The following is a 13,328-nucleotide window of genomic DNA, read 5'->3' on the forward strand; positions in this document are numbered from 1 at the left end:
CTAATGCAGATTCGTGAGGGGAAGTCCCACATTGGGANCACCACCACAAACCCACTTCTTCACTATTCCTGATACTACTGTACCCATACTGGTTTCCTCTTCATCTCCAGTCACCTCTACTCCTCCATCACACCCTTGCTCCCTAACAAAGACGTCGCCATACCCAGGGGCTCGAACTCGAGACCTCTGGTTAAGGATGAAGGGGTACTTACCACTCCACCACAACCCTTATTGCTAATCTAAGTTATTATGATTAGCCGTAGTTGGTTAAATTGCAACCATAGTGTATAATATTTATAGTATTAGTGTAAATAATATATAACTTAAATTAATAGTATTTTGTGACTCCTAGGAAAATTCTATGTCGATAAAATACGGGAGAGATGATGGGTATATAAGTAAACAGGCCTTAGATCCTAATAATACGTTTTAAAATCATACGGGCCTAGACCTAAAACGAATAATTCACTAGTGGAATGAACTGTTACATATTCTGTCAAGCCTTATAAGAATTTAAGGATTAACTAAGATTCCATCGTATTGTGTGAGTTTGGAACATGTGTCATTAGTTGTTCCGGTGAGATGAACAGCAGGGGTGGAGGCAGAAGTCCAATACGGATTTGGCCGAACTCGATAACTTTTGCTCAAAAAATGTATATATGTTAACAAACTCATTAAATATATACAAATATTAAATTTATAATCCAATTATCAACACTTAAAAGAGTGATTTCACAATTGTTGTAATCTTTGAGACGAATCAGTCGTTTAAATCACTTGTACAAATGTGCCATATACAGGGAAAATTACATTCTTCCATGACATAATAGTCTTGCTTCAGCTATTGCACTTTCTTTTCTCTTTTATTTTATTGTTATTCCTTTTTGCTTTTTCTTTTTTATGATCGACGGCCAGTTGATTTAGTTTTTAAAGACTGTGTGAAGTAGCAGCACAAGTTTCACTCGAGTCAATCTTAAATCAGACAGTGAACAAATCAGACAGTGAACATCTTAAATAAGTGATGGTGAACATTGACCGACTCGAGAACCCAAGGCATTTTATGTTGGGAAAAATAATATCCCGTCCAGGAATAATATCCACGATAAATTAAATAATAGTATTAACACAAGAGAGTAATAAAGACGTCAATTTTTTTAACGGGGTAAACCCGAGTGGAGCAATATTACCACCATAACATTACAACTTAGTAGTGTCAAAAGACTACTACAACTTCGAAAGAAATAACACTCTTTATTTTAAACACCTCACTACAATATTACTGTAACAACCCGGCCGGTCATTTTGAGTGTTGTAGCCCCGTTCCCCCATTTACTACTTATTCTATGCTAAATTTTCGTTATGTGACTTGCCGGGGTAATTGGGTTAGTTATGGGGATGTTTCAGAATGAGTTGAGACACTTAGTCTCAAGTTTGGAAGCTTAAGTTGAAAAGGTTGATCGTATGTTGACTTATGTTGTCACGACCCGGATTTTCCACCCTCGAGGGTCGTGATGGCGCCTACTAATGGGAGCTAGGCAAGCCAACTTAATTAACAAATTCATTAAACACATGTTCCTTTTTAACAATTAACGGCATTAAATAAAGGCGACGAAATTAAAAACACTAGCGGAAGTCTTAAATTTTTATAACTGAATGAAATACAGAAATTTCCAACATACGTCTCTACTTCGGGACTGGAGTCACATACTCACGAACATCTAGGGAGTACTACATACAAAGTCTGAAAGAAACACAATCTGTTTATCTCGGGTACAATGAGATGACAGCCAAATGTAAAGATAGAAGGGAGACGCCGGGCCTGCGGACGCCTGCAAGCTACCTCGAGTCTCTCTGGACTGAAGGTTCGCCTCCGTGCTAATGCTGCTGCGGCTACTCAATACCTGGACCTGTGCAAAAATGCACATAGTGTAGCATCAGCACAACCGACCTCATGTGCTGGTAAGTGCCTAGCCTAACCCTGGCGAAGTAGTGACGAGGCTAGACTGGACCCCACATAAACCTGTGCAATTATAAATATACAACGAAAGTCGAAGTACAAGGCAACTAATAGTATGGAAGGGGAAACATGATGTGGGGAGATAACAAGAATAACAGTAAATCCGAAGTAATCAATCTAGGTGCAATTTACAATTTTAAAGCGAACAAGAAACTAATACCAACACTAAACACATTTGCATCAATAACTATTGCGGCGTGCAACCTGATCCACAATTATCACTGTTGCGGCGTGGAACCTGATCCACAATTATCACTGTTGCGCGTGCAACCCGATCCACAATTATCACTATTGCGGCGTGCAACCCGATCCACAATTATCACTGTTGCGGCGTGCAACCCGATCCTCATATAACATTGTTGCGGCGCGCAACCCGATCCGTAATGTATACCTCTCAACTTTGCCCAAGCAACAGTCACAAATAAAGGGCAAAGGAGTGAACAAGTAATTGGAAGGATATTCCAACAAGGGTACACAAACAACCAATAACAACCATGCAAGAGTAAATCGTTATTTCTCTTTTTCTTTCATTTCCATATCCTAACTCTCATTAGCACTCGTGTCAAGCTCTAAGGCATTTCTCATTCCACATACCCTCGCCATTTGCATATCAGACCGAGCCAATGCTCCACGAAGTTCTACAATCACAATGTCTTTCACAAGGTGTTTACCACGTATAGAAGCCATTAATAACATGGAAGGCATAACAATATCCAAACAACTCACATATAAGGACTCACGGTCGTGCTAAACCCCAATATATAGGAACTCGTTACCATGCCTATACATCGTACTCGATCATTTCGCAATTAGCAAACAAGACTCGACTCCTATTCCCTCAAGCTAGGGTTAAATCAAACACTTACCTCAAATTCTGCAGCCGGTACAATCCTCCACAACCGCTTTCCCTCTCTAATTCGGCTCCAACTCGACCAAATCTATGCAATAAGGACTTCATGATATCAATATGTGCTAAACAAATCAAACCCAATGACTAATTATAGCTTTTTCATCAATTTACCCCCAAAAGGTCAAAAATGTCCCCGGGCCCACATGGTCAAAACCCGAGGTTCGAACCAAAACCCGTTTACCCATTCCCTCATGAACTCAAATATGTAAGTTATTTTGGAATCGGACCCCGAATTGAGGTCCAAAACCCCCAATTTTAGAAAACCTAGGTTCTACCCTAAGTTCCCAATTTTCCCATTAAAATCTTTGTTTTGAAGTTGAAATTATGTTTAAGGATGTTAAGGAGTAAAGAAAATCAGTCAGAAAACACTTACCAATCGTTTTGAAGAAGTGGAATCGTTTGGAAAATCGCCTCTTATGTTTTAGGTTTTGAAAAAGTGAAAAATGACTGAAAATCCCGAATTTATATACTGTACTGAAGACTGGCGCGGACCGCACAAAAATGCACCGCGGCCGCGCCGAGGAAGGGAAGAAAAATGACTCTCTGAACCTACCCAGCGCGGACCGCACTGATTTGGTGCGCGGCCGCGCTGGTCGACCTAGACTTCACTGGCCCTCTGAACCTAGCCACGCGGACCGCGCAAGAACGCACCGCGGCCGCGCGGCTTCCAGCGCGGACCGCGCGGAAATGACCGCGGGCGCTGGGGGCCTGCAACACCTGGACCTGCAACCATCTAATATTTCTAGCCTAAGACCTCCCGGGACCTACTCAAAACTCACCCGAGCCCTCGGGCCTCCAAACCGAACATGCATATAAACTCAAAAATATCCTACGGACTCATCCGTGCGATCATATCGCCCAAACAACATCATAATCATCAAATTAGGCCTCAAGACCCAGGATTTCCTTCTAATTTCCATGAAACATCAAATTTAGTGCTTCTAGCTCAAAACACGTCAAATGACGTCCAAATCTAACCGAACTTCACAGCATTGCTTAACTCATTTTTAAGACTTGTGCCGGGCATCCGAACCAAAATACGAGCCCAACAACACAGTCTTCTAAACAAATAACACTTTCCAATTCTTTAATTATTATCAGAAAATAATTTTACACAAAAATTCATTCCTCGGACTCGGGACCTCGAAATTTGATTCCGGGCACACCCCTAAGTCTCGTATTTTCCTACGGACCCTCCGGGACTGTCGAATCACGAGTCCGGGTCCGTTTGCCCAAAATATTGACCGAAGTCAAACTTAATCAATTAAAACATCAGAATTTATTATTTTTCTCACAAATTCATATTTAAACTTTTCCGGCTATGCGCTCGGACTGCGCACACAACTCGAGGCAACCCCAAATGAGGTTTTCACGGCCTCAGAAGTACAAAGGAAGTAGGAATACAGGTGACGACCCCTTTGGGTCGTCACATTCTCCACCTCTAAAACAACCGTTCGTCCTCGAACGGACAATACAAAGAAGTACCTGAGTCGGGGAAAAGATGGGGATAACGGCTCCGCATATCGAACTCGGACTCCCAGGTCGATGCCACAGGAGGCTGACCTCTCCACTGAACACGAACAGAAGGAAAACTCTTGGATCTCAACTGACGAATCTGCCGGTCCAGAATAGCTACTGGCTCCTCCTCATAGGATAAGTCCTTGTCCAACTGGACAGAACTGAAATCTAACACGTGGGCAGGATCGCCGTGATACCTCCGAAGCATGGATACATGGAAAACTGGATGCACGGCTGATAAGCTGGGCGGCAACGCAAGTCTATAAGCCACCTCTCCCACTCGATCAAGAATCTCAAACGGGCCAATGTACCTAGGGCTAAGCTTGACCTTCTTCCCAAATCTCATCACGCCCTTCATAGGCGACACTCGGAGCAATACCCGTTCACCAACCATGAAAGCTACATCTCGAACCTTACGGTCTGCATAACTCTTCTGCCTAGACTGAGTTGAACGAAGCCTTTCCTGAATGATCTTGACCTTATCCAAGGCCTCCTGAACTAAATCCGTACCTATCAATCGAGCCTCTCCCGGCTCAAACCATCCCACCGGAGACCGACATCGCCTACCATATAAAGCCTCGTAAGGAGCCATCTGGATGCTCGACTGGTAGCTGTTGTTGTAAGCAAACTCCGCCAATGGCAAGAAACTGATCCCACGAACCTCCAAAATCAATAACACAAGCTCGGAGCATATCCTCCAAAATCTGAATAGTCCGCTCGGACTGACCGTCCGTCTGGGGATGAAATGCTGTGCTCAAGTCTACCCTTGTGCCCAACTCTCGCTGAACTGCTCTCCAGAAGCGTGAGGTAAACTGCGTACCCCGGTCCGAAATGATAGACACGGGCACACCATGAAGGCGAACAATCTCCCGAATATAGATCTCAGCGAACCTCTCAGAAGAATAGGAGACTGCCACAGGAATGAAATGCGCTGACTTGGTCAGCCTATCAATAATAACCCATATCGCATCAAACTTCCTCCGGGTCAACGGAAGTCCAGTAACAAAGTCCATAGTAATCCGCTCCCATTTCCACTCGGGAAGCTCAATCCTCTGATTTAAACCACCAGGCCTCTGATGCTCGTACTTAACCTGCTGATAATTCAAACAACGAGCCACATATGCTACGATATCTTTCTTCATCCTACGCCACCAATAATGCTGCTGCAAGTCCTGATACATCTTTGCGGCGCCCGGGTGAAGGGAGTACCTGGAGCTATGGGCCTCCTCTAAAATCAACTCTCGGATCCCATCGACATTGGGCACACAAACTCGCCCCTGCAATCTCAAAACACCATCATCACCTAAGGTAACCTGCTTGGCACCTTCTCGCTACACCGTGTCTCTAATGACACATAAATGGGGATCATCAAACTGCCGATCACGGATACGCTCCAATAACGAAGAACGAGCAACCGTGCAAGCTAACACACGACTGGGTTCAGAAACATCCAGTCTCACGAACTGATTGGCTAAAGCCTGAACGTCCAAAGCAAGCGGCCTCTGACTGACTGGAACATAAGCAAGACTGCCCATACTGGCTGACTTCCTACTCAACGCATCGGCCACCACATTGACCTTCCCCGGATGATATAAAATAGTGACATCATAATCCTTCAACAACTCCAACCACCTCCTCTGCCTCAAATTCAACTCCTTCTGCTTGAACAAGTACTGAAGACTCTTGTGGTCAGTGAACACCTCACATGCCACGCCATACAAATAATGCCTCCAAATCTTCAAGGCGTGGACAATAGCTGCCAACTCTAAATCATACACTGAATAGTTTTTCTCATGAATCTTCAACTGCCTCGAAGCATAGGCTATAACCTTGCCATCCTGCATCAATACTGCACCAAGTCCAATACAGGAAGCATCACAATAGACGGTATAAGGCCCAGATCCTGTGGGCAAGACCAACACCGGTGCCGTAGTCAGGGCTGTCTTGAGCTTCTGAAAACTCGCCTCACACTCCTCCGACCATCTGAATTGGGCCCCTTTCTGGGTCAACCTGGTCATCGGGGCTGCAATAGATGAAAACCCCACCACAAACCGACGGTAATAGCTTGCTAACCCCAAGAAACTCCGAATCGCCGTAGCTGATGCTGGTCTAGGCCAGTTCTTGACTGCCTCTATCTTCTTCGGATCCACCTGAATACCCTCAGCTGATACAACGTGACCCAAAAATACTACTGAACTCAGCCAGAACTCACACTTGGAGAACTTGGCATATAACTGACTATCCCTCAGAGTCTGAAGAGCCACTCTAAGGTGCTGCTCGTGCTCCTCCTGGCTGCGGGAGTACACCAAAATATCATCAATAAAGACTATCACGAACCTATCCAAATATGGCCTGAATACTCGGTTCATCAACTCCATAAATGCTGCTGGGGCATTGGTCAACCCAAACGACATGACCAAGAACTCGTAATGCCCGTACCGAGTACGGAAAGCTGTCTTAGGGACATCGGATGCCCTAATCCTCAACTGGTGGTAGCCAGATCTCAACTCAATCTTGGAAAATACCCTGGCACCCTGAAGCTGGTCGAACAAATCATCAATCCTCGGCAGTGGATACTTATTCTTAATTGTTACCTTGTTCAATTGCCGGTAATCTATACACATCCGCATCGAACTATCCTTCTTCTTGACGAATAACACTGGCGCGCCCCAAGGCGAAACACTGGGTCTAATGAAACCCTTATCTAACAGATCCTGCAATTGGTCCTTTAACTCCTTCAGCTCCGGCGGGGCCATACGATATGGCAGATAGAAATGGGCTGGGTGCTTGGAACCAAATCAATACAGAAATCGATATCTCTATCGGGCGGCATACCTGGCAGGTCCGAAGGAAAAACATCGGGAAACTCCCGGACAATAGGCACAGAATCTATGGGAGGGACCTCAGCACTGGAATCACGAACATAGGCCAAATAGGCCAGACACCCCTTCTTGACCATACGTCGAGCCTTCACGCACGATATGACACTACGGGTAGAATGACCTGGAGTCCCCCTCTACTCTAAGCGAGTCATACCCGGTAAGGCTAAAGTCACGGTCTTGGCATGGCAGTCCAAGATAGCGTGATAGGGTGATAACTAATCCATACCCAGAATGATATCAAAGTCAACCATATCTAAGAGCAACAAGTCTACACGGGTCTCAAGACCCCCAATCACTACAACACACGAACGATGGACTCGGTCGACCACGATAGAGTCACCCACCGGTGTAGACACATATACCGGAATACCCAAGGCATTACTAGGCATGACCAAGCATGGTGCGAAATAAGATGAAACATATGAATACGTAGATCCTGGATCAAATAGTACTGAAGCATCTCGATCAAAAACCAAAACCGTACCTGTAATCACCGCATCTGAGGCCTCTGCCTCGGGCCTAGCCTGGAGTGCATAGCAACAGGGCTGGGCCCCATCACCCTGAACTGAATCCCTAGGTCGATCCGCTGCTAGCCGACCTCCGCCCCTAGCGGTCTGAGCTCTACCTCTATGGCCTCTACCTCCACCTCTAGCTGGCTGTGGAGCATCCGGTGCCTGAATCATAGGACGGGGACCCTGCTGCTGCGACTGAGTACCCCTCACTCTCGGGCAAGCTCTTCTGATGTGACCATACTCGCCACACTCATAACACCCCTCTGAACGCTGTAGCTGGCCCTGGCGACCTGAATGACCTCCACGGAAACTCTGAAGTGGCGGTGCGCTGATGGGAGCTGACGGTACACTAAGGGTCTGCTGATCAGAATAATGCCCACGGTAACCACGATCACCTGGGGCACCCCGAGAAACCTGGAGGGCTGACTGGAAAGGCCTGGAGGGCTGACCCCTATCATGAGAATCCCTGCCTCCAGATGAGGCACCACTAAAACGATGTTAGTGACGGGGTCTCTTGTCTGCTCTATGGCTACCCCCCTGTGCCAGAACCATCTCAACTCGGCGGGCCACATTGGCCGCCTCCTGAAAGCTGATCTCACTACCAGTCTCCCTGGCCATCTGGAGACGAATTGGTTGAATCAAACCATCAATAAATCTCCTCACCCTCTCCCTCTCAGTGGGGAGTATAACAATAATATGGCGAGCAAGATCGATAAACCGGGTCTCATACTGAGTGACTGTCATAGAGCCCTGCTGGAGACGCTCGAACTGCCTGCGAAGAGCCTCTCGCTGAGTAACTGGGAGAAACTTCTCCAAAAACAACTCTGCAAACTAATCCCATGTCAATGCTGGCGACCCCGCTGGTCTGGCCAAACAGAAATCCCTCCACCAAGTCTTGGCGGATCCTGCTAGATGAAAAGTGGCAAAGTCGACCCCATTGGTCTCCACAATACCCATAGTCCGAAAAACCTCATGGCAGCTATACAAGAAATCCTGGGGGTTCTCTGAAGAAGCACCGCTGAATGTGGTGGTGAAGAGCTTGGTGAACCTATCCAGTCTCTACAAAGCATCTGCGGACATAGCCGCTCCATCGCCGGTCTGAGTCAAAATACCCGGCTGAGCTGCCACAGCTGGCTAAACCACTGGAACCTAAGCTTGGGGAGCTACCTGCTCCGGAGTACGTGTAGCAGGAGTCTGAGCTCCTCTTCCAGCCTGAGAAGTGGCTGGTGCTACTGGAAGCAAACCCGCTCTAGTGACGCTATCCACAAAGCCTACCAATCTGACCAAAGCGTCCTAAAGAACTGGGGTGGGTATAAACCCCTCTGGGACCTGAGCTGGGCCCACTGGCACTGCTGGGACTGGGGCCGGAACCTCCTCGTCAAAACCGGCCTGGGGCTCCACTGCTGGTGCTGCTGCTCGGGGCTGAGCTCTGCCCCTACCTCGGCCTCTAGCACGGCCTCGTCCTCTGCCCCTAGCAGGAGCTGCCTGGGGCTCGGGCTGCTGGTCTAAAGATGAGGAAGCGCGTGTTCTCGCCATTCTGCGAGGAAACAGAGTAGAAGTTCAATTAGCATTGAGAAACCAAACCGCACGACAAGAAAGAACAAAGGAGAGGTTTTTCCTAACTTGGCAGCCTCTGGGGGATAAGTACAGACGTCTCCGTACCGATCCCTTAGACTCTACTAAGCTTGTCCGTGAGTTGTGGGACCTATGCAACCTAGAGCTCTGATACCAACTTGTCACGACCCTGATTTCCCACCCTCGAGGGTCGTGATGGCGCACACTAATGGGAGCTAGGCAAGCCAACTTAATTAACAAATTCATTAAATATATGTTCCTTTTACAATTAACGGCATTAAATAAAGGCGACGGAATTAAAAACACTAGCGGAAGTCTTAAATTTTTATAACTGAATGAAATACAGAAATTTCCAACATACGTCTCTACCCCGGGACCAGAGTCACATACTCACGAACATCTAGGGAGTACTACATACAAAGTCTGAAAGAACCACAATCTGTTTATCTCGGGTACAATGAGATGACAGCCAAATGTAAAGATAGAAGGGAGACGCCGGGCCTGCGGACGCCTGCAAGCTACCTCAGGTCTCTCTGGTCTGAAGGTTCGCCCCCGTGCTAATGCTGCTGCGGCTGCTCAATACCTGGACCTGTGCAAAAATGCACAGAGTGTAGCATCAGCACAACCGACCCCATGTGCTGGTAAGTGCCTAGCCTAACCCCGGCGAAGTTGTGACGAGGCTAGACTAGACCCCACATAAACCTGTGCAATTATAAATATACAACGAAAGTCGAAGTACAAGGCAACTAACAGTATGGGAGGGGAAACATGCTGTGGGGAGATAACAAGATTACCAGTAAATCCGAAGTAATCAATCTTGGTGCAATTTACAATTTTAAAGCGAACAAGAAACTAATACCAACACTAAGCACATTTTCATCAATAACTGTTGCGGCGTGCAACCCGATCCACAATTATCACTATTGCGGCGTGCAACCCGATCCACAATTATCATTTTTGCGGCGTGGAACCCGATCCACAATTATCACTGTTGCGGCGTGCAACCCGATCCACAATTATCACTGTTGCGGCATGCAACCCGATCCTCATATAACATTATTGCGGCGCGCAACCCGATCCGTAATGTATACCTCTCAACCATGCCCAAGCGACAGTCACAAATAAAGGGCAAAGGAGTGAACAAGTAATTGGAAGGATATTCCAACAGGGGTACACAAACAACCAATAACAACCATGCAAGAGTAAATCGTTATTTCTCTTTTTCTTTCATTTCCATATCCTAACTCTCATTAGCACTCGTGTCAAGCTCTAAGGCATTTCTCATTCCACATACCCTCGCCATTTGCATATCAGACCGAGCCAATGCTCCACGAAGTTCTACAATCACAATGTCTTTCACAATGTGTTTACCACGTATAGAAGCCATTAATAACATGGAAGGCATAACAATATCTAAATAACTCACATATAAGGACTCACGGTCGTGCTAGACCCCAATGTATAGGAACTCGTCACCATGCCTATACATCGTACTCGATCATTTAGCAATTAGCAAACAAGACTCGACTCCTATTCCTTAAGCTTGGGTTAAATCAAACACTTACCTCAACTTCCGCGGCCGATACAATCCTCCACAACCACTTTCCCTCTCTAATTCGGCTGCAACTCGACCAAATCTATGCAATAAGGACTTCATGATATCAATATGTGCTAAACAAATCAAACCCAATGACTAATTATAGCTTTTTCATCAATTTACCCCAAAAGGTCAAAAATGCCCCCGGGCCCACATGGTCAAAACCCGAGGTTCGAACTAAAACCCGTTTACCCATTCCCCTATGAACTCAAATATGTAAGTTATTTTGGAATCGGACCCCGAATTGAGGTCCAAAACCCCCAATTTTAGAAAACCTAGGTTCTACCCTAAATTCCCAATTTTCCCATTAAAATCTTTGTTTTGAAGTTGAAATTATGTTTAAGGATGTTAAGGAGTAAAGAAAATCAGTTAGAAAACACTTACCAATCGTTTTGAAGAAGTAGAATCGTTTGGAAAATCGCCTCTTATGTTTTGGGTTTTGAAAAAGTGAAAAATGACTGAAAATCCCGACTTTATATACTGTGCTGAAGAGTGGCACGGACCGCACAAAAATGCACCGCGGCCGCGCCGAGGAAGGGAAGAAAAATGACTCTCTGAACCTACCCAGCGCGGACCGCACGATTTCGGTGCGCGACCGCGCTGGTGTCTTACACCTTGAGCGTTCTCTGAATCTCCCAGTGCGGGCCACACGAACTTGGTGCGCGGCCGCACTGGTCAAACCAAGGCCGAGGACCTCTCTAAACCTGGCCACGCGGACCGCGCGGACTGCACCGCGGCCGCGTGGCTTCCAGCGAAGACCGCGCGGAAATGACCGCGGCCGCGCTGGGGCCTGCAACACTGCAACATCTGATACTTCAAGCCTAAGGTCTCCCAGGACCTACTCAAAACTCACCCGAGCCCTCGGGCTCCAAACCAAGCACACACACTAACTCAAAAACATCCTATGGGCTCATCCGTGCGATCCAATCGCCAAAACAACGTCGTAATCATCAAATTAGGCCTCAAGACCCATGATTTCCTTCCAATTTTTCATAAGACCTCAAGTTTAGAGTTTTTAGTCCAAAACGCGTCAAACGACGTCCAAATCTAACCAAACTTTACAGCAATTGCTTTAATCATATTCAAGACTTGTGTCGGGCGTCGGAACCAAAATACGAGCCCAACAGCACAGTCTTCTAAACAAATAACACTTTCAAATTCTTTAATTATTTTCAGAAAACAATTTCACACAATGATTCATTTCTCGGACTTGGGACCCTGGAATCTGCTTCCGGGCACACCCCAAGTCCCAAAATTTCCTACGGACCCTCCGGGACTGTCGAATCACGAGTCCGAGTCCGTTTGAACAAAACGTTGACCAAAGTCAAACTCAATCAATTTAACATCAAATTTATTATTTTTCTCACAAATTCATATTTAAACTTTCCGGCTACGCGCCCGGACTGCGCACACAGCTCGAGGCAACCTCAAATGAGGTTTTCGCGGCCTCAGAAGTACAAGGGGGTAGGAATACAGGTGATGATCCCTTTGGGTCGTCACATTCTCCACCTCTAAAACAACCGTTCGTCCTCGAACGGACAAAAGAAAAGAGTACCTGAGTCGGGGAAAAGATGGGGATAACGGCCCCGCATATCGGACTCCCAGGTCGATGCCTCGGGAGGCTGACCTCTCCACTGAACACGAACAGAAGGAAAACTCTTGGATCTCAACTGACGAATCTTCCGGTCCAGAATAGCTACCAGCTCCTCCTCATAGGATAAGTCCTTGTCCAACTGGACAGAACTGAAATCTAACACGTGGGCAGGATCGCCGTGATACCTCCGAAGCATGGATACATGGAAAAGTGGATGCACGGCTGATAAGTTGGGTGGCAATGCAAGTCTATAAGCCACCTCTCCCACTCGATCAAGAACCTCAAACGGGCCAATGTACCTAGGGCTAAGCTTGCCCTTCTTCCCAAATCTCATCACGCCCTTCATAGGCGACACTCGGAGCAATACCCGCTCACCAACCATGAAAGCTACATCTCGAACCTTACGGTCTGTATAACTCTTCTGCCTAGACTGCGCGGAACGAAGCCTCTCCTGAATGACCTTGACCTTGTCCAAGGCCTCCTGAACCAAATCCGTACCTATCAAACGAGCCTCTCCCGGCTCAAACCATCCAACCGGAGACCGGCATCGCCTACCATATAAAGCCTCATAAGGAGCCATCTGGATGCTCGACTAGTAGCTGTTGTTGTAAGCGAACTCCGCCGAGGGCAAGAACTGATCCCACGAACCTCCAAAATCAATAACACAAGCTCGGAGCATGTCCTCCAAAATCTGGATAGTCCGCTCGGACTGACCGTCCGTCT

At 46.7% G+C, this 13,328-nt stretch overlaps 1 protein-coding gene across 1 annotated transcript; it reads right to left on the reverse strand.

Moving 5' to 3' along the window:
* LOC109234703 (RNA-directed DNA polymerase homolog) lies at positions 1 to 7,069 on the reverse strand. Its single transcript, XM_019400769.1, has 2 exons — positions 6,620 to 7,069; positions 1 to 186 (listed from the first exon to the last, which is right to left on the reverse strand). The coding sequence occupies exons 1-2, from the start codon at positions 7,067 to 7,069 to the stop codon at positions 1 to 3; spliced, it is 636 nt and encodes a 211-aa protein (XP_019256314.1).

Source organism: Nicotiana attenuata, chromosome 11, assembly GCF_001879085.1.
Source record: "Nicotiana attenuata strain UT chromosome 11, NIATTr2, whole genome shotgun sequence".
NCBI classification, from domain to species: domain Eukaryota; kingdom Viridiplantae; phylum Streptophyta; class Magnoliopsida; order Solanales; family Solanaceae; genus Nicotiana; species Nicotiana attenuata.